Source organism: Thalassophryne amazonica, chromosome 10 (genome assembly GCF_902500255.1).
Source record: "Thalassophryne amazonica chromosome 10, fThaAma1.1, whole genome shotgun sequence".
Lineage (NCBI taxonomy): Eukaryota > Metazoa > Chordata > Actinopteri > Batrachoidiformes > Batrachoididae > Thalassophryne > Thalassophryne amazonica.
The window spans coordinates 100,654,379-100,675,768 of record NC_047112.1 but is presented as its reverse complement, the minus strand read 5'-3'; the positions used below and the strand labels follow the sequence as shown (position 1 = coordinate 100,675,768).

General features: G+C 45.2%; 1 protein-coding gene across 1 annotated transcript in view; it reads right to left on the bottom strand.

The window, feature by feature from the left end:
* Positions 1 to 2,441: 2,441 nt before the first annotated feature.
* oca2 (oculocutaneous albinism II) overlaps positions 2,442 to 21,390 on the bottom strand; it is a 288,339-nt gene continuing 269,390 nt past the window's right edge. Inside the window, exon 24 of the mRNA XM_034180628.1 lies at positions 2,442 to 3,360. Within this exon, the coding sequence (XP_034036519.1) occupies positions 3,273 to 3,360 (88 nt within the window). The 3' untranslated portion in view covers positions 2,442 to 3,272. The remainder of the gene's footprint in view (positions 3,361 to 21,390) is intronic.

Genomic DNA, 21,390 nt, shown 5'->3' with positions numbered 1-21,390 from the left:
GTTGGTATAGGATCAAATAAGCAGGTTGTGCTTTTTGTAGGCGTTATGAGTTTCGTCAGCACGCCTAGTGAGATACTATCAAATTCTGTAAATCAGTAACACCTGTAAATCGGGTAACACCTCAGTAATACTAATGCTAATAATAGTGTGTATATGATAACAAGAACTTAAACAATTTATAAATACATTAAGACAGTAAATTAACATTAAAAATTGCATAATTAACAGGAAATAAAAGGGTTGAGTTATTTCTCTAAAAACTGTTAAGGTTCTAAAGATATTCTGGACTCACATGCTATTCCAACTCAAATTTGCATAATTTATTACCACCCTTGAAAAATGTCAGCTACTTATTATATAAACACTACCCAATCTAGAGCCCGTGGATCTCCTCGGCAACACACTAATCCAACTTAATGGTGCATTGCTGTCACCTTCTGTTCGAGTGCGGATCAGACTTAACTATATTCAGCTCAATATACAGGACCAGCTTGTCATACATGCATATGGCCATATGCTAGACCAATGTCTAACAGTGGAAAATACTTGTCGTTAGTGATTAAAATTGTTTGACAAGACTGGGGATTTTTTTTTAAATTTGCACCTTAAAATAATGAGAATATAATGACCCGCGCTGTGCTGCTCACAGTCACACTCACACAGAGATGTGTACCCACACCACTAACTTCATGAATGAAACTCTGTCAATAAAGGATAATTGTGTAAAAATATAATATAATATTATATATATATATATATATATATATATATATATATATATATATATATATATATATATATATAAATGTATTGTAATGGTTTTAGGAGCTGCGCTGTGTTGAACACAGCTGCAGCAGGACGCCTCAGCTCAGCAGCTTGAATAGCGCAGATCTGTGTAACTTTCAACACTAATATTTGTGAATATGGGTGTCAGAGTAAGTTTAATACTTTCCTGACATAATTTAATATAATTTAATTTTACTGGCTCGATATCCAGGTCAAAATGGCATTTTTTTTAACACGTATTTTGCGAGCATTTTTCTGAGTGTGTTCAGTCGCGAATCTCCATTGAAAATGCATTAACATCCGGGTACTTCATCAATATTTTGCCAGGTTAGGAGACGTCATGCTGTCCATGTTTTCGTTTCAAAGAAAAAAAATATATACAGATAATATCATAAAATGCATTAAAATTGTAATCCTGCGAACTAATTCCCATTTTTACTAAATATACCTGTAATCTGAATATGTCTTTTTTTCTGTAACTGTAGCGGAATACAGTTACCTTTTTTTTGTATCCTAATTACGTAACGCCGTTACATGTATTCCGTTAACTCTCCAAGCCTGTTCATATCCGACTTGTTTTTCTAATCGTGTTTTTAGCTTCCTGGTTTGTAACGAAAATATGGGTTGCAGACTGATTGTCATGGTAACTGCTCCAATATAGGAAAATATCCAACCAGTAAACAGCCAATCAGAGTGCTAGTAGTGTCACAGCCATATAATAAAATGTAGTATTTTTTGGCATACAAGTTGTTTTGAAATATACCAAACAAGTATAAAAAGTCTGACTTATGTATACTCCAGAAAACATGGTACTGGTTTATTAGCCTCATCTAGCTGCTCAATTACTGCTTTAATCTGTATTTCTTCCATTAACTCCTATTTTTTTTTTTTAAATATACAAAAATATATGAATCATTCTGGAAAAAAATGTTCATGAGTGGGATAAGTTGGGCAGCACAGTAGATTAGTTGTTAGCACTGGTGCCTCACAGCAAGAAGGTCATGGGATCGATTCCCGGCCTTTCTGTGTTGAGTGGTTCCCGGGTGCTGGACTGTGGTTAGATTGTGTCTAACTGTAATTAGGATGGGTTAAATGTAGAGGACAAATTTCATTGTATGTATATATGTGCAATGACAATAAAGGCTCTATTCTATTCTATTCTGTGTTGGAGTGTAAGATCGACTGATGGATTGGGGCAGCGTCTGAAATGTTGTGGATGCTGTGCCGGACCATCGCGGTCAAGAAGGAGCTTAGCTGGAAGATGAGGCTCTCAATTCACCGGTCGATTTATGCTCATATCCTCACCTATGGTCATGAACTTGGGGTAATGACTGAAAGAATAAGATCAGGGATACAAGCAGAAGAAATGAAATACTTCCATCGGGTATCTGGGCTTATATTCCTGAACAGGGTGAGAAGCTTGACTATCCGGGAAGGACTTAAGGTATGACGCTGCTTCTTTGCATCGAAAGCAGCCACTTGAGGTGGTTTGGGCACCTGGTGAGGATGACCCATGGTCATCTCCCTAGAGAGGTGTTCCAGGCACATCCAACCGGGAGCAGGCCCCAGCCAGCTTGGGAACGCCTCCGGGAAGAGTTACAGGACTTGTTGCCACCGTGACCCAGATAAGCGGTTGAAAATGAATGAAAATGACACACAGCATATGACAGCTTTTTATTATTATGGTTTGTTTGGGACGTTTCAAACATTGGCCATATCTGTCACATTTTTGGGTTGTACAATAAATACAGTGAACAATATAAGATGACATGATTAAGGTTAAATCTAGTCTGTGTAACTGAACTCACCCATACGTCACTGCATGGACAACGCTTTATGGCCTTTATATCTACATTTGTCTGAATTTATCACAGTGTTTTGCAGCATTTTTACTGATAGTTTTTTTGTCTTTCAAACTTAGAGGGAATGTAAGAAAAATGAGACATTTACTATAAAATCCCATTGACTAGGTGTTCTCATTCCTGCAAAATACATAACTTTCAGAAATCATGGGTGAAATGTTTTAAAAGAACAAATCAGTATTTAAATGCATCTAAAAGCATATTGATGTCATAAATCTATAAAGAAACGAGTCCCTGTTTTTCTTTTTGAATTCATGTAAATTACTTGGTGAGTTCTACTTTCATTGACAGAGTAGCACCTTGCAGAGCATTAAGGACCGTTTGCTGCTTATTTTCTTCCTCTGCCCTTTGCTCTGTGCAGAGGATAAAATGTTCAAGTCTGAAAAAGCTGACACATGTTAACATGGACTATGAATTAAAACATGTGGCTCAGTTCACTGGAATAGTGGATGTCTGATTCAAAGCATCTTTTGTTCTGCCCCAGCTGCTCTGGAGACACCTTCAATGTTCTGAAGAACATGGCTGGTGTGCTGCACAGCTTCAAACCTTATACAGTTAGCTGTAAGAAATGGTCCAACACACACACACACACACGTCTCTTTGGCTGTATCCAGTGCTTGTGGATTACATGTTCCATCCCAGTCCAACATGAGTGGCCAAAAGGTAACACATGGCTATCGTGCACGTCATGATCATCATCGGGAATCCAAGTCTACAAGAAACAACAAAACAACAAAAAGTCACAAAGCAGACATTTATTTTGAGACACAGAGACATTGTGATGTTCATACCTAATAATCCCCATTTTACATACACTTAGTACTGCAGCTAACTGTGCCACATGTGCAAGCAATGATATGAGATTATCTTATCCTACTCTGAATTTAAGCTTGATCACCTCCTGGTGTACAGTCCTGCAAAATATGCATTTAGTTTTTTTTAATCATTATATACCTGCATTGTCAGACTTTATCCATTCTGCTAGACTTCTTTTGCTACTAAATTTTGCTGGCAGTGGGCCATGGTTCCCCATATGCGCAACATTCGTCAGACGCAGCCATTCCAGTGAACTTTTTTTTTATTAATTTTTTTGCCCACTCCAGCATACACAACACAATGCAACTCTGTACACCACAATGTCTGGTTGAACCCTTTCATCCACAGCTGGGTGAGAGGGTTTTCACCACAAGCTGAGGTCCCTGATTCCTGTCTGCCCTGCGCTGTGAAATGCTAATGGGTCCATGCTGGAGGTGAAATTCATGATTAATAATGTTGTCATGGGCTAGCGAAACAGTTCCACGTCATACCTCCTACAGAGTTAGATGGTGATCAAGTAATAATATGTATATTACAGCAGTGAGAACTGTTCAGCTGCGAGCCTATAACGCGTGCAATGATACATTGATGCGCATGAGGCATTATTTATGTCACCAATGGGAAGGAAGTAATATCTGCACTGTAAGGTCTATTGTGGATATAACAGCCTGTTCAGATCTGCGTCGGGGTGTGCGGTGCAACGCATTGACCTGCAGTGACACACGGTGCTTTTGGAATTGATTGCACATTATTCACATCCACTGCACATCCGATGAGGGCGGTCGCATCTCCTCCACTCTCCCTTATCTCTGCTCTCTGCTTTAACCTTCAAGTCCCTACTTCACCAGACTGTAAATTCCTCAAATTATATTGGATACTGGTTCTATTGGACTACTATTGGATTAACCATGGAATTGATCAGCTGGTCTCTGAACGCTATTGACACCATCTTTTCTACAAGAAGGTCAGGACCGGGGGATCCTACCTCCCCAGATGGAACGTATCCTACGGGCTATGTTCTCAACTCCTGGGGGTCATGGCATGTGGCATGCTTTGTGCCTTTCTCTGTTGAGGACATCAAGGATTTATTCATATTTGGTCTTATGGTAGCAGGGCTGGTACTTTCTGTCTTATGTGCTGCCCGGATCTACCAGAAAATTGGCAAGACGGCGGCATCAGGAACCACGGTCCCTTGCTTGTCCGTCATGATTAACGACTTGGGCAAGGCAGTGCATTCTCAGACTTTGATGACTCTTGAACTCAGACGCAAATTGTATGAAATCTTGGAGCAGATGCGTGCCTTGCAGATGAGGATGAAGATTTCGGCGGCCGGGGAATATTCTTAATTCATAATTGGGAATATTCTTAATTCATAATTGGGATTTGGTTGTTCAAGTGAAGCTGTAAAAAGTGTTTTTCACTGCTCAAACCACAACATGGCAGGCTTATCAGCCTGAAGGACAAATTGCCCTGCTGTTTTCTTCCAGAGGAATGTCTTCTTGGCCTTGGTGAACATTTGGTTGTTTCTTATCTCAACCCACAAAGACAATAAACTGTTTCACAAGACTGAAGCATGCTACACTCCCTCTTCCCACCCCCACCCCCCATCACACAACCCCCCACTCTGGCTTCTGCTCACGTCATCCCTTCCCTTCTGTGGGGGCGGCACGGTTTTAACTGCAGCTGGTCCCCCCCCCCCAACCTGACGGTGGTGCAACTCAGGGTTGCTGCGAGACCTTCACCCACTTGCCTCAATTCGGATAATGGACTTCTTCAAATTTAGTGCACATAAACAATGTCAAATGTGTATGTTCTGTTTTTAATTCTGATGTGTGCCATTATTATAGTAAACAAGTAATAATTGTGGACTAATTGCTGTCTGAGGTAACTGGAGTGTAAACATAATTTCTCCACTGTGAGATCAATAAAGTATATCTCATTTGTGTGGCACAAGCAGGACATGCCGTCAGGCTTTGCCGTGACTGATCCATGTCAGAGCTCAATCAACCGCGATCAGATCGTTTCAAATACTGTTATGACGCTGTCAATATGCAGATTGAAATCAGATGGCGCACAAACTGCACATAGACTGCTGTCACACGGGTGTCCCAGCTCAACGGCGCCAAGAGTGTTTTGAACTGTGCAACACACTCGAGACAGCCGAGTGAATGGGACCAACTATGTAGACTGCTTTGAGACTGCTGTCCATCTGTCTTCAGACTAAACCTCGACACTTCCCGACTGTGGGTGGATGCGTCTTTTTGACATCATTCGGACTCAATCGGCCTATGTATGTGTGCTGGTGGTCTTAGTTTCTGCTTCCAGGTCTTAAATAGGAAGGGTATCCTGAGGTCAGTCTGGTACGCAAGGGTACAGGGCCAGTGTCCATTTAAGTGCTTATCAGTGCCTCACACAGAGAGAACAAAAGCAGAATCAGTCAGCTGGAAATAACTGAACCTAAGGCATTAGTTTACTAGCAGTAAATCAACAAGGAAGCAAAGAGAACACTAAAGAGGTTGCTGGCAGCTAGCCCTGTTACTTACTAACAGACCCACAATTTAGACTACATTGTGGATAACAATCTTTTGGAGCCACTGATGTCAGTGTTCAAAGCTTGTCTTTCTACGGATACAATTCTAGCAATGACCTTTTGCTGGCGATGGATTCAGACACCACCATGGTGCTGCTGATGTTGGATCTTGGGGAGATGGCAATGGTTAAGCATTGGACTTCAAACCAGAGGATCCTCGGTTCAAAACCCAGCCAGACCAGAAAATCGCTAAGGGCCCTTGGGCAAGGTCCTTAAACCCTATTTGCTCCCATGTGTAGTGAGCACCTTGCATGGCAAGACCAAGTGTGTCTGTGTGAGTGGGTGAATGCGAGGCATAATTGCAAAGTGTTTTGAGCTTCTGATGCAGATGGAAAAGTGCTATATAAATAAATGCAGTCCATTTATCTTTGTGTTGTTTTCAATACGGTTGATCACCCTATCTTGTTGGATGTGCAGGAGAATTGTTTTGGTATTACTGGTTGGGTCCTTTCACAGATGACATCATATATACTGAAATGTTGTGATTGTGTTTCGTACAACGCTCTACAACTGGTAAACGTGTGCCTGCAAATTATGGGTTCTGTATTGGGCCCTTTGTTGTTCTCTTTAGGTAATGCCCCTCTGGGACAGTTGTGACACTTTGGAGTTACTTTCCATTGCTATGTTGCTGATACCCAACTTTATTTGCCAGTCAGTGCTAATGACCTTTCTGAGATTGGGATTTCAGAGGACTGTTGTCTGTGAAAAGATGTTTTCTGTAATGTCTTGCTTTTAATTTGAAGAAGATGGAGTTAATGGTTATTGGTTCTACAAGGCTCAGACGTCAGTTTGATCAGCTATCAGTCAGTTTGGATGGTTGCATCATTCAACAAAGCACTAAGGTAAAAAGAAAAAGAATGTAGGATAAAAAGAATGTTACTCATGAACATCTCAGCCTGTATGTGAAGCCTTGTTCTTGTATTCCCTATGCTGCTCTGAATACCTGTCAGACAGGCACAAACACTTGCTGAAATGAGTTTCCATACTATTTTATGAATAAAAACCTGCTCAACTACAGAATCTGAAAGCCCCAGAGCTGTCCTTTTTCAAAGGTAGGCTCCTGCAGTACAATAACATTTACTAGAAGGATTTATGAAGCTGTGATATTGCTTGGCATTTGGAAAGGACAGCTCCAGTCTCACTGTAAGAACAGAATCCATTTAGCCTCATGATGCAACTGGTTAGAGTACCTCCAGACTAATTTGATTGTAACGTAGAATGCTTTCCCAGTTTCTCAGCTTTCATCATATATTTAGTATCATCAATTTAATATGTGGTTTTGGATGACTTTGGATCTACAGATGGTTCATCATTTGAATGTCTACCGTGCCCTACATAAACAAATGGTGGCTCTGAGGGTAGAGATCTGTTTGAGACGCTGACAGAAGAATGTTAGAGAACAAAAGAAGGGAAAAAATAAACATGTCCTTGTTTCATGTAGATTTGGTTAATGTGCAACGCATCTTAGTGACGAAGCAGCAAAGAAGACATTATAGTTAAGGAATAACCATATCATTAAAATGTAATGTAGATCACATGTTGCTTATAAATGTAATAGTGAAGTGATGGGAAATCAATAATAGACCAAATAACAAACTTATGACTAAAAAGTGACAAAGCCATTCAAGCAGTACCTATAAGGATCCTACACAGAGACCCACTAAATCAAAATCAAATCAATTTTATTTATATAGCACCAAATCACAACAAACAGTTGCCCCAAGGCGCCTTATATTGTAAGGCAAGGCCATACAATAATTACGGAAAAACCCCAACGGTCAAAACGACCTCCTGTGAGCAAGCACTTGGCAACAGTGGGAAGGAAAAACTCCCTTTTAACAGGAAGAAACCTCCAGCAGAACCAGGCTCAGGTAGGGGCAGTCTTCTGCTGGGACTGGTTGGGGCTGAGGGAGAGAACCAGGAAAAAGACATGCTGTGGAGGGGAGCAGAGATCAATCACTAATGATTAAATGCAGAGTGGTGCATACAGAGCAAAAAGAGAAAGAGACACTCAAAACCTTATACGTAAGAAGAAGAATTTTAAATTCTATTCTAGAATTAACAGGAAGCCAATGAAGAGAGGCCAATATGGGTGAGATATGCTCTCTCCTTCTAGTCCCTGTCAGCACTCTAGCTGCAGCATTTTGAATTAACTGAAGGCTTTTCAGGGAACGTTTAGGACAACCTGATAATAATGAATTACAATAGTCCAGCCTAGAGGAAATAAATGCGTGAATTAGTTTTTCAGCATCACTCTGAGACAAGACCTTTCTAATTTTAGAGATATTGCGCAAATGTAAAAAAGCAGTCCTACATATTTGTTTAATATGTGCATTGAATGACATATCCTGTGTTGTGTGTTGGGGGGCTTGGCTGGACACTGCTTTGTTGTTTTTGTGTTTGTTTTCCTTCCCAGGTGGTTTGGGGCTGATCTCTGGGGAGAATGTGCTGCAGAAGAGTCTCTCACCTCTGTCACGATGATCTGCTGCACCTGTTGCACTCACGTGCGATTCTCTAATCAGGACGATCTGTGACATTCACGTGCAGCTCTAAGGACTCTCAGCTAGTACCAATGAAGAGATGAGGAACTGCATTTAAGCCAGCAGTGATCTGGGTTTAATTGCCGGAGAATACAACCTTGTGACGACCGTTTGAGGACGCTGAGGGCCGCTCCAGAATCTGACATTGCGCCTGTGAAGGAGGACGAGGGTGAGAGGCAAGCGCTGTCAGCACACGTCAGAGGTGATTATTCTTAAAAGCTCATCTATGAATATAATGTGGCGTTTTTTGCGCAGCTAAATTTAAGTATTGAAGAAAATTGTCTCGTTTGCTCTTCACGGCTGTGGCGCGCGGATTGATAATCCTCCACAAGCTGTGAGCAGCTGTTCTTTTGAATTAAGTTTGAAATCAGACCTGAACGTGTAGCTGATGAGTGTGCCTCTAAATTGTATTTCTTGGTAACGGTGTTGAATAACCTCGCCTCTGTTCCTCCTTCACAGAGTATAGTCCTGGGAAAAGCCACCTGGGGGGTGTCGGCGGAACTCCTGAGTCCAGAACGTTCGAGCTCCGATCCGTTGAGGCACTGAGAGAGCGCGCCGCCTCTTCACCTCACCAGACTCACTTACTTTGTATTTTGTGTACAGCACAGTGGGGAAAAAAATTAATTTGTTTCTTTTGGAACTGCTTCTGGTTATTTAGCGCTGGGTTCAGTCAGACGCTGGATCGCTCCTCAACCCGCGTCCAGACGTTAACATCCTGATCAAAAATGACCCCAACATTTTTCACAGTATTACTAGAGGTCAGGGTAATGCCATCCAGAGTAAGGATCTGGTTAGACACCATGTTTCTAAGATTTGTGGGGCCAAGTACAATAACTTCAGTTTTATCTGAGTTTAAAAGCAGGAAATTAGAGGTCATCCATGTCTTTATGTCTGTAAGACAATCCTGCAGTTTAGCTAATTGGTGTGTGTCCTCTGGCTTCATGGATAGATAAAGCTGGGTATCATCTGCGTAACAATGAAAATTTAAGCAATGCCGTCTAATAATACTGCCTAAGGGAAACGTATAAAGTGAATAAAATTGGTCCTAGCACAGAACCTTGTGGAACTCCATAATTAACCTTAGTCTGTGAAGAAGATTCCCCATTTACATGAACAAATTGTAATCTATGAGATAAATATGATTCAAACCACCGCAGTGCAGTGCCTTTAATACCTATGGCATGCTCTAATCTCTGTAATAAAATTTTATGGTCAACAGTATCAAAAGCAGCACTGAGGTCTAACAGAACAAGCACAGAGATGAGCCCACTGTCTGAGGCCATAAGAAGATCATTTGTAACCTTCACTAATGCTGTTTCTGTACTATGATGAATTCTAAAACCTGACTGAAACTCTTCAAATAGACCATTCCTCTGCAGATGATCAGTTAGCTGTTTTACAACTACCCTTTTAAGAATTTTTGAGAGAAAAGGAAGGTTGGAGATTGGCCTATAATCAGCTAAGATAGCTGGGTCAAGTGATGGCTTTTTAAGTAATGGTTTAATTACTGCCACCTTAAAAGCCTGTGGTACATAGCCAACTAATAAAGATAGATTGATCATATTTAAGATCGAAGCATTAATTAATGGTAGGGCTTCCTTGAGCAGCCTGGTAGGAATGGGGTCTAATAGACATGTTGATGGTTTGGAGGAAGTAACTAATGAAAATAACTCAGACAGAACAATCGGAGAGAAAGAGTCTAACCAAATACCGGCATCACTGAAAGCAGCCAAAGATAACGATACGTCTTTGGGATGGTTATGAGTAATTTTTTCTCTATAGTTAAAATTTTATTAGTAAAGAAAGTCATGAAGTCATTACTAGTTAAAGTTAAAGGAATACTCGGCTCAATAGAGCTCTGACTCTTTGTCAGCCTGGCTACAGTGCTGAAAAGAAACCTGGGGTTGTTCTTATTTTCTTCAATTAGTGATGAGTAGTAAGATGTCCTAGCTTTACGGAGGGCTTTTTTTATAGAGCAACAGACTCTTTTTCCAGGCTAAGTGAAGATCTTCTAAATTAGTGAGACGCCATTTCCTCTCCAACTTATGGGTTATCTGCTTTAAGATGCGAGTTTGTGAGTTATACCACAGAGTCAGGCACTTCTGATTTAAAGCTCTCTTTTTCAGAGGAGCTACAGCATCCAAAGTTGTCTTCAATGAGGATGTAAAACTATTGACGAGATACTCTATCTCACTTACAGAGTTTAGGTAGCTACTCTGCACTGTGTTGGTATATGGCATTAGAGAACATAAAGAAGGAATCATATCCTTAAACCTAGTTACAGCGCTTTCTGAAAGACTTCTAGTGTAATGAAACTTATTCCCCACTGCTGGGTAGTCCATCAGAGTAAATGTAAATGTTATTAAGAAATTATCAGACAGAAGGGAGTTTTCAGGGAATACTGTTAAGTCTTCAATTTCCATACCATAAGTCAGAACAAGATCTAAGATATGATTAAAGTGGTGGGTGGACTCATTTACATTTTGAGCAAAGCCAATTGAGTCTAATAATAGATTAAATGCAGTGTTGAGGCTGTCATTCTCAGCATCTGTGTGGATGTTAAAATCGCCCACTATAATTATCTTATCTGAGCTAAGCACTAAGTCAGACAAAAGGTCTGAAAATTCACAGAGAAACTGACAGTAACGACCAGGTGGACGATAGATAATACCAACGAGATCACCTTAGATCACTCATTAGAATCCGAGTCTTGCAACCATACAGTAAGACAGGAAGCATTAGGGCCTTAAAGACCTGGACCTTCATTCTGCTGCACCCTTTTCCAAAGTCCTCTTCTCAAGTTTGAGTCACCAGTAATGGGGCAAGCTTTCTCAATTTCTATTCCTGATTCATCAGCCCCTGAGACAGCAGTACCTCATCAGTCTCTGAGACGGTGGTTCCATTTCATTCATCCTGTTGTGTGGGCCGCTGAAGAGGAGGTACTGCTGGCCCACCACCACCAGAGGGCGCCCTGCTTGGAGTGCGGGCTCCAAGCACAAGAGGGCGCCAGACCCAGAGGAGGTGACAGCTGTCACCCATTACTCCAGCTGTCACTCATCTACACCACCATATAAGCCGGACTGCAACTCCACCTCCCCGCCGAGAAATCGACTACCAGTACTAAGGTAATTTTCTCTGCTGACTTATACGTTGAAAAGTAATCTGACCTTCTGTTGCAGCCGTTTTTCCTGGTGCTTTCCTTGTCTGGAGGATTGGCGTGACAGTGACGGCTTCACCTCGCACCCCGTCCCAGATAAGTGGTTGATCAGGAGCTGCACGAGTGTGTGTGATGTTGGAGGTGGAGGTGCTCCCTCCTAACGGTGTCTGGACTGTTAATCACTGAGTGTGCGGACTCACACTCACACATCATCTTTCTGTTTTCTGCCAGCAGTACCAGGGTCGACAGCCGAAGACAGAGGCCACCTGGGGACTCGGGACTTGGCGGCTCCGGTGTTCTTCAGGCCGTTGGTGGTGGAAGCTGTGTGGGACGCGGCTTCTCTCTCGTCGGGCGTCTTCTATCTTCGAGCCTGCCCACACGTCACCTGGTGTTTATTGACTGTGAACATTAAGACACGTTTCGTTGTGTAATATCACAACATTAAATTGTTACCTTTTGGCTTACTCATTGTCCGTTCATTTGCGCCCCCTGTTGTGGGTCCGTGCTACGACACCTTCACAACAGGATTTCTCGGCCATCGTCATGGACTCCGAGGGGCGTCAACTCCAGCTTGAACGGCCAATGGAAGAGCCAGGAGCGCAGGTGTCAGCGGGAGGCGGGTTGAGTGAGCTGCATCAGATCTTAACCGCCTTCAAGGCCCGGTTAGTGTTTGTGACCGAGCAGAGTGTCCTCCTTAATCGGAGGGTGGAGGCTCTCACCGCCAGGGTGGAGGCGCGCGATCAGGGCGCTGCTGCAGCCACTCCTCTGGCTGGTCCTGGGCCCGTATCAAACGTTCCACTGGTTGTTCAACGAACCCCCCCACCGTCCCCTGAAGCATACATAAGCCCTCCGGAACCGTACGGGGGCTGTGTCGAGACGTGCACAGACTTCCTCATGCAGTGTTCGCTCGTCTTTTCACAGCGCCCCGTCATGTACGCATCAGACGCTAGCCGGGTGGCTTATGTTATTAATTTGCTTCGAGGAAAGGCACGCGCATGGGCTACGGCGCTTTGGGAGCAGAATTCACGGCTCCTGACGTCTTATACTGGGTTCGTACGGGAATTCAAACAAGTGTTTGATCATCCCAACAGAGGCGAGACCGCTTCGAACGTGCTGCTGTCGATGAGACAGGGGCGCCGTAGCGCAGCCGAGTATGCAGTCGACTTCCGCATCGCGGCAGCGAGGTCCGGCTGGAATAACGTTGCGCTCCGCGCCGCCTTTGTAAATGGACTGTCCCCGGTCCTTAAGGAGCACCTACTGGCCAAGGATGAACCGCGGGAATTTGACGGGCTGATCGATTTGGTTATACGTTTAGACAACCGTTTAAATGAGCATCGTCGGGAGCAGGCCGGGGGGCGTGACCGGGCACGAGCCGTCCCTCCCCCTTCCGGTTCCGACAAGGTGACGTCGTCCCCATGCTTCACTGCCAGAGAGCTCCGTGTGGCTACGGCTCCCCCTGCTGAGGAGGCTAGGGACACGAGCAGGGCCAAATTAAGATCAAAAATCAGACAAGGGAGGCTGGCCCGCGGGGAGTGTTTTGTCTGCGGCTCTTGCGAGCACATGCAGAAGGACTGCCCTAAAACGGTCAAACTACAACGCCCGTCCTTAGAAACTGGGCTAAGGGTGGGTCATAACACGCACGCGGGAAAACCCCGCAAATCTGCACGAATCCCAGTAACAATCCTTTGTGGGGATTTAACCCTTCATGCCCCAGCACTGATAGACACAGGGTCTGAAGGGAATCTGCTGGACAGCAGATGGGTGAAGGAAGTAGGGCTCCCTCTGGTGGTTCTGCCGGCACCATTGCAGGTGCGAGCACTAGATGGCACCCTGCTTCCATTAATCACACATCAGACACAACCAGTGACTTTGGTTGTGTCTGGGAATCACAGGGAGGAGATAGTGTTCCATGTAACACCTTCTACCTCCCGAGTGATTTTGGGCTTTCCATGGATGGTGAAGCACAATCCCCGGATTGATTGGCCGTCTGGGGTTGTGACGCAGTGGAGCGAAACCTGCCACCGGGAGTGCTTAGGATCCTCGGTTCCTCCCGGCACTACGGCTAATGAGGAGGTCAAAGTTCCCCCCAATCTATCGGCGGTGCCAAAGGAGTACCACGATCTTGCTGACGTTTTCAGCAAAGATCTGGCACTCACTCTTCCCCCGCACCAACCGTATGATTGTGCCATCGATTTGGTCCCGGGCGCTGAGTACCCGTCCAGTAGGTTGTACAACCTCTCACGTCCGGAACGCGAATCAATGGAGACCTACATCCGGGACTCCTTAGCTGCCGGGCTGATCCGGAACTCCACCTCCCCGATGGGTGCTGGTTTCTTTTTTGTGGGCAAGAAAGACGGCGGACTCCGTCCATGCATTGATTACCGAGGGCTGAACGAGATCACGGTTCGCAACCGATACCCGTTACCTCTGTTGGATTCAGTGTTCACGCCCCTGCATGGAGCCCAAATTTTCACAAAATTGGATCTTAGAAATGCGTACCACCTGGTTCGGGTCCGGAAGGGAGACGAATGGAAGACGGCATTCAACACCCTGTTAGGTCATTTTGAGTACCTGGTTATGCCGTTCGGCCTCACTAACGCCCCCGCGACGTTCCAAGCTTTGGTAAATGACGTCTTGCGGGACTTCCTGCATCGGTTCGTCTTCGTATATCTGGACGATATACTCATCTTTTCCCCGGACCCTGAGACCCATGTCCAGCATGTACGTCAGGTCCTACAGCGGTTGTTGGAGAACCGGCTGTTTGTGAAGGGCGAGAAGTGCGAGTTCCACCGCACTTCTTTGTCCTTCCTGGGGTTCATCATCTCCTCCAACTCCGTCGCCCCTGATCCGGCTAAGGTTGCGGCGGTGAGAGATTGGCCCCAACCGATAAGCCGCAGGAAACTACAGCAGTTCCTAGGCTTTGCAAATTTCTACAGGAGGTTCATTAAAGGTTACAGTCAGGTAGTTAGCCCCCTGACTGCCCTGACCTCCACCAAGGTCCCCTTCGCCTGGTCGGATCGGTGCGAAGCCGCGTTCCAGGAGTTGAAACGCCGGTTCTCGACTGCACCAGTTCTGGTGCAGCCTGATCCGGATCGCCAGTACATAGTAGAAGTGGACGCCTCTGACTCAGGGATAGGAGCCGTGCTGTCCCAGAGCGTGGAGGCTGATAAAGTCCTCCATCCTTGTGCCTTTTATTCCCGCAGGTTGACCCCAGCTGAACGGAACTATGACGTTGGCAATCGGGAACTTCTTGCGGTGAAGGAGGCTCTTGAAGAGTGGAGACACCTGCTGGAGGGGGCATCGTTGCCCTTCACGGTTTTCACAGACCATCGGAACCTGGAGTACATCCGGACCGCCAAGCGGCTGAACCCCAGGCAAGCCCGCTGGTCTCTGTTCTTCGGGCGCTTTGACTTCCAGATCACGTATCGCCCCGGGACCAAGAACCAAAAACCAGATGCATTGTCCCGGGTGCACGAAGAAGAAGCCAAAGCGGGGCTGTCGAACCCCACCGAGACCATCATCCCCGAGTCCACTGTCGTGGCCACCCTCACCTGGGACGTGGAGAAGACCGTCCGGGAGGCCCTGACAACGAGCCCGGACCCGGGGACTGGCCCCAAGAACAGACTGTACGTCCCACCAGAGGCAAGAGCTGCCGTATTGGACTTCTGTCACGGGTCCAAGCTCTCCTGTCATCCCGGAGTGCGTAGGACCGTGGCAGTAGTCCAGCAGCGCTTCTGGTGGGCGTCCCTGGAAACCGACGTCCGGGACTACGTCCAGGCCTGTACCATCTGCGCCAGGGGCAAGGCAGACCATCGGAGGACGACGGGACTCCTCCAACCCCTGCCAGTGCCTCATCGTCCCTGGTCTCACATCGGCCTGGACTTCATCACGGGCCTCCCGCCGTCCCAGGGCAACACCGTTATTCTCACGATAGTGGACCGGTTCTCCAAGGCGGCCCACTTCGTGGCCCTCCCGAAGCTCCCGACGGCCCAGGAGACGGCGGACCTCCTGGTCCACCACGTCATGCGGCTGCATGGGATACCATCGGACATCGTTTCAGATCGTGGTCCCCAGTTCTCTTCACAGGTGTGGAAGAGTTTCTGTAAGGAGCTGGGGGCCACCGTGAGTCTCTCGTCCGGGTACCACCCCCAGACCAACGGCCAGGCAGAGCGGGCTAACCAGGAGTTGGAACAGGCCCTTCGCTGCGTCACCTCCGCGCACCCGGCGGCCTGGAGTCACCATCTGGCCTGGATCGAGTATGCCCATAACAGCCAAATCTCGTCTGCTACCGGCCTCTCCCCTTTTGAGGCATGTTTGGGGTTCCAGCCCCCATTGTTCCCGCTGGTGGAGGGAGAGGTCGGTGTGCCCTCGGTCCAGGACCACCTCAGGAGGTGCCGCCGGGTGTGGCGGACCGCCCGCTCTGCCCTATTAAAGGCCCGGACGAGGGCCAAAACCCATGCGGACCGCCGACGTTCCCCGGCCCCCACATACCAGCCCGGGCAGGAGGTGTGGCTGTCAACAAAGGACATCCCCCTCTGTGTGGACTCACCCAAATTAAAGGACAGATACATCGGCCCATTCCCCATCCTCAAGATCATCAACCCGGCCGCAGTGAAGCTCCGACTCCCAGCTTCACTGCGGATCCACCCTGTTTTCCACGTGTCCCGTATCAAGCCACACCACACCTCGCCCCTCTGTGCACCTGGCCCTACGCCGCCTCCTGCCCGGCTCATCGACGGGGAGCCTGCTTGGACGGTCCGCAGGCTCCTGGACGTCCGTCGTAAGGGCCGGGGGTTCCAATATCTGGTGGACTGGGAGGGGTATGGACTCGAGGAACGCTCCTGGGTGAAGAGGAGCTTCATCCTGGACCCGGCCCTCCTGGCCGAGTTCTACAGACGTCACCCGGACAAGCCTGGTCGGGCGCCGGGAGGCGCCCGTTGAGGGGGGGTCCTGTTGTGTGGGCCGCTGAAGAGGAGGTACTGCTGGCCCACCACCACCAGAGGGCGCCCTGCTTGGAGTGCGGGCTCCAAGCACAAGAGGGCGCCAGACCCAGAGGAGGTGACAGCTGTCACCCATTACTCCAGCTGTCACTCATCTACACCACCATATAAGCCGGACTGCAACTCCACCTCCCCGCCGAGAAATCGACTACCAGTACTAAGGTAATTTTCTCTGCTGACTTATACGTTGAAAAGTAATCTGACCTTCTGTTGCAGCCGTTTTTCCTGGTGCTTTCCTTGTCTGGAGGATTGGCGTGACAGTGACGGCTTCACCTCGCACCCCGTCCCAGATAAGTGGTTGATCAGGAGCTGCACGAGTGTGTGTGATGTTGGAGGTGGAGGTGCTCCCTCCTAACGGTGTCTGGACTGTTAATCACTGAGTGTGCGGACTCACACTCACACATCATCTTTCTGTTTTCTGCCAGCAGTACCAGGGTCGACAGCCGAAGACAGAGGCCACCTGGGGACTCGGGACTTGGCGGCTCCGGTGTTCTTCAGGCCGTTGGTGGTGGAAGCCGTGTGGGACGCGGCTTCTCTCTCGTCGGGCGTCTTCTATCTTCGAGCCTGCCCACACGTCACCTGGTGTTTATTGACTGTGAACATTAAGACATGTTTCGTTGTGTAATATCACAACATTAAATTGTTACCTTTTGGCTTACTCATTGTCCGTTCATTTGCGCCCCCTGTTGTGGGTCCGTGCTACGACACCTTCACAACACATCCAAACATTTCAGACCAAGTACCTAAGAACACAGGGGCTGGGGACAAATCTGCCTTTTCAGCTCCCTACCGTGATGCAGTGGCAGGGTCACCAAACTAATGCCTGTGCTGCTGTCTCTTTCACAACAACAGAACATGCATTCCTGAGTATGTAGTACATTACCAGATTATAGCACATACATAGCAAATATTGCCATATATTGACATTTATATCAGTTTTCGTGTCTGTTTTGAAGCAGGTACATAGCAACCTCTCAGTCCAAGGTGATGTTAAACATTCTTGACTATAACCAGTGGTATGGGGTTCAACCAGCTCCCGGTTCATGGCAAGTCTTTGCCCTGGTGCTTCCTGGGTTGGTCATGACCATCCAAATCAATTTCCTCTCAGCTGAGGGTTACAATTTGTGTCTTCTTCCAGACCTTATCAAAGTGCCTACATTCCTCAACAAGTCATATTTACGTACAGTTTTTTGAACTGACAATCTTGGAATCTGCAATTGTTCAGAAATGGCTCCAAGAGAGGTTTGTGTAAATTTACAATCCTCTATCTCCTCTAACCTATTGGGTCTTTGCCATTGTGCTGTGTTGGTCAGTGCAAAGAGTGTTGTCATATAAATCTGCTTTCGACTACACACCATGTGCAATGTTATTATGACCAAGTTGATTGTATTTTATTTATCTGCAATGTTCTCATGTTGATGTTAAGATGTCCATTATAACGTGTGCTGCTGCCTTTCTTGTCATCCCTGCAAAAGAGGTTACGATCTCATTATTATTATTATACGATATTATTATTATTATTATTATTATTATTATAAATCCTTGTTATTATAGAACAGAGAACTTACCAGCTGTAGTCAACCATCATTAAAATTTATAGCACCACTGACCTAATTTTATATATATATATATATATATATATATATATATATATATATATATATATATATATATATATATATATATATGCGATATCTGTGTACAGCAAGAGCTGCTGAATCAGAAGCTATTTTAAATCCACCTATTTTGACCTTTCAGAATGTCCCACATAGAGTGTTCTAAAAAGGAAATGCTGAGAAAAGCATACAACAGCTCCACACTTCATCAATAAAACTGTGACTCAAGTGTCTGTGGCTCTAACACAAAAAAATGGTGCTAAAAAGCACTACAAGTGGTTTTTTGGCCCATAATCAGAGGAACCACTTTTGGTGCTACAATCTTTGGTGCTATATAGCACCATTTTTGTTTGTGTGTATCTGAACAATGCATCGTTTTAGTCTTATTGTTTCAGCCATGTTTTCTTCAAAAGAAGAAAACACATTTACCAATGAAAATGTTAAATTAGTATGTGAACTGAATTTTAATGTAGACAGAGTAAGTGGTAAAGCTCTAATTCATGAATTGTCTTTATTTTGGTTTCAATTAGCTGACTGATTTACGTTTACGTGTTGATAAGGATCTGATAATGGAGGATTTTAACATACATATTAACAGTCCAGTAGACTCTTGCTGGCATTAGGGCCCGGTCATACGCAACACGGCGATAGCTGAATGAAGGCAAAAAGTCACAAAGTCACAAATCGTCATGAAAAAGTGGATGAATGAGCCTGCACGTGTCCCATCACCAAAAAGCCTGCGAGTCCTGCACGCATGAAAGAACAAAGGAAAACCAAAACCAACAAAAGAAAAATGAAGCGAACAGCGACCTTGATGCTTTTGAACAAAATCAAAACGAAACATTCATATGACGTGACTTGACAGCGGGTATCAGACCGAGCGCCAGCCTGTGATTATTTCTGCAGCCCTCCTGAGCTCTCCACAGCACCTGCAGGCGTGAGATCTGGTTGTCTTGACAACAGGCTTGTCTTCACAACAACAACGTGTGCGCACACACATGTAGGGCCGCAGCTATCGATTATTTTAGTAATTGACGATTCCATTAATTATTCTGGGATTAATCGAGTAAACGGATAAAAAGTACTTTTGTATTTTTAAACAACATCAACAGTCCATTTCTCTCCCTAAGCAATGGCACAATGTCTCTGCGCCAAAAGCTTAGTAAATCAGAATAGACACGCACTTCCAAGATGTGTAAAAAAGGTGTGCTGGATCAAAAAAAGACACAAATATCAAAGCAAAAATCCGCACAACCTGAGTGCTCTCATGTAAAAAGCTTTATTTGGACACAAATGGCAAAACAGCTCCACCAAAATCTTGACATTTTGCTGAAATGGCAATGGGATGTGGTTTCTGTTTTGCTTTGTTTTGTTTTTTTTTCCCCAACTTGTAAAATGTAACCTTTTTTTTATTATTATTTTATTAAGGTTCGTGGACTGGGTCCCTGCATTTTTTTTTTTTTTTTTTTACTTTATCCCTCTTTCTCTGCAATTCAGTAGATGCATTTCAGCTGGAGGTTGAACATGCAAGCCTCGTAGTCACTTTTTTAAAGTTATTATTATTATTTTATTTAAGTTACCATGTTTGTGAAGTGTTGTGTGTTGCCCAAAAAAGAGAAAATTAAAAAGTGAAACACTCTGTGAGTCTGAGCAAAACACAGAAGCAAGAGTGGACTTTTGCTGAGAGGATCTTTGAGAAACTGTGTGTGAGTGTAGCCGGGGATGGAGCTGTGACTCGCCCAGTGTGAGGGGAGTGCTGAGAGCCCCTCACACCGAGCAGAGAGAGACAACAGCCGGCCGCCCAGTAAATAGTCACTCCCCTCGTCGACGGACCATGTGTTCTTTAAAAATAGACAAACACACAGCTTTGCTTTAAATGCGCAGTCAGTCTATTTCAGATGATCAGCGTAGATCCTCCTCCTCTTAAAAGGCTTAATTTTACTCTGTGTGTCACGTTAGAAAGCAGTAGCTTTCTCATACACAGCAGTGGAAACACTATAGAACTATTCTTGCCCAGGGAAGTAGATGTTTCTACTGTTGAGGCATTTTCTGTTCTACAACCCCAAATACGAAAAAATTGGGACAGTATGGAAAATGCAAATACCCCACACCATGTACAGTAGTGTTCAGAATAATAGTAGTGCTATGTGACTAATAAGATTAATCCAGGTTTTGAGTGTATTTCTTATTGTTACATGGGAAACAAGGTACCAGTAGATTCAGTAGATTCTCACAAATCCAACAAGACCAAGCATTCATGATATGCACACTCTTAAGGCTATGAAATTGGGCTATCAGTAAAAAAAAAAAGTAGAAAAGGGGGTGTTCACAATAATAGTAGTGTAGCATTGAGTTCAGTGAGTTTGTCAATTTTGTGGAACAAACAGGTGTGAATCAGGTGTCCCCTATTTAAGGATGAAGCCAGCACCTGTTGAACATTCTTTTCTCTTTGAAACCCTGAGGAAAATGGGACGTTCAAGACACTGTTCAGAAGAACAGCATAGTTTGATTAAAACGTTGATTGGAGAGGGGAAAACGTATACACAGGTGCAAAAAATTATAGGTTGTTCATCTACAATGATCTCCAGTGCTTTAAAATGGACAAAAACCAGAGACGCGTGGAAGAAAATGGAAAACAACCATCAAAATGGATAGAAGAATAACCAGAGTGGGAAAGGCTCACCTACTGATCAGCTCCAGGATGATCAAAGACAGTCTGGAGTTACCTGTAAGTGCTGTGACAGTTAGAAGACGCCCGTGTGAAGCTAATTTATTTGCAAGAATCCCCCGCAAAGTCCGTCTGTTAAATAAAAGGCATGTGCAGAAGAGGTTACAATTTGCCAAAGAACACATCAACTGGCCTAAAGAGAAATGGAGGAATATTTTGTGGACTGATGAGAGTAAAATTGTTCTTTTTGGGTCCAAGGGCCGCAGACAGTTGGTGAGATGACCCCCAAACTCTGAATTCAAGCCACAGTTCACAGTGAAGACAGTGAAGCGTGGTGCAAGCATCACGATATGGG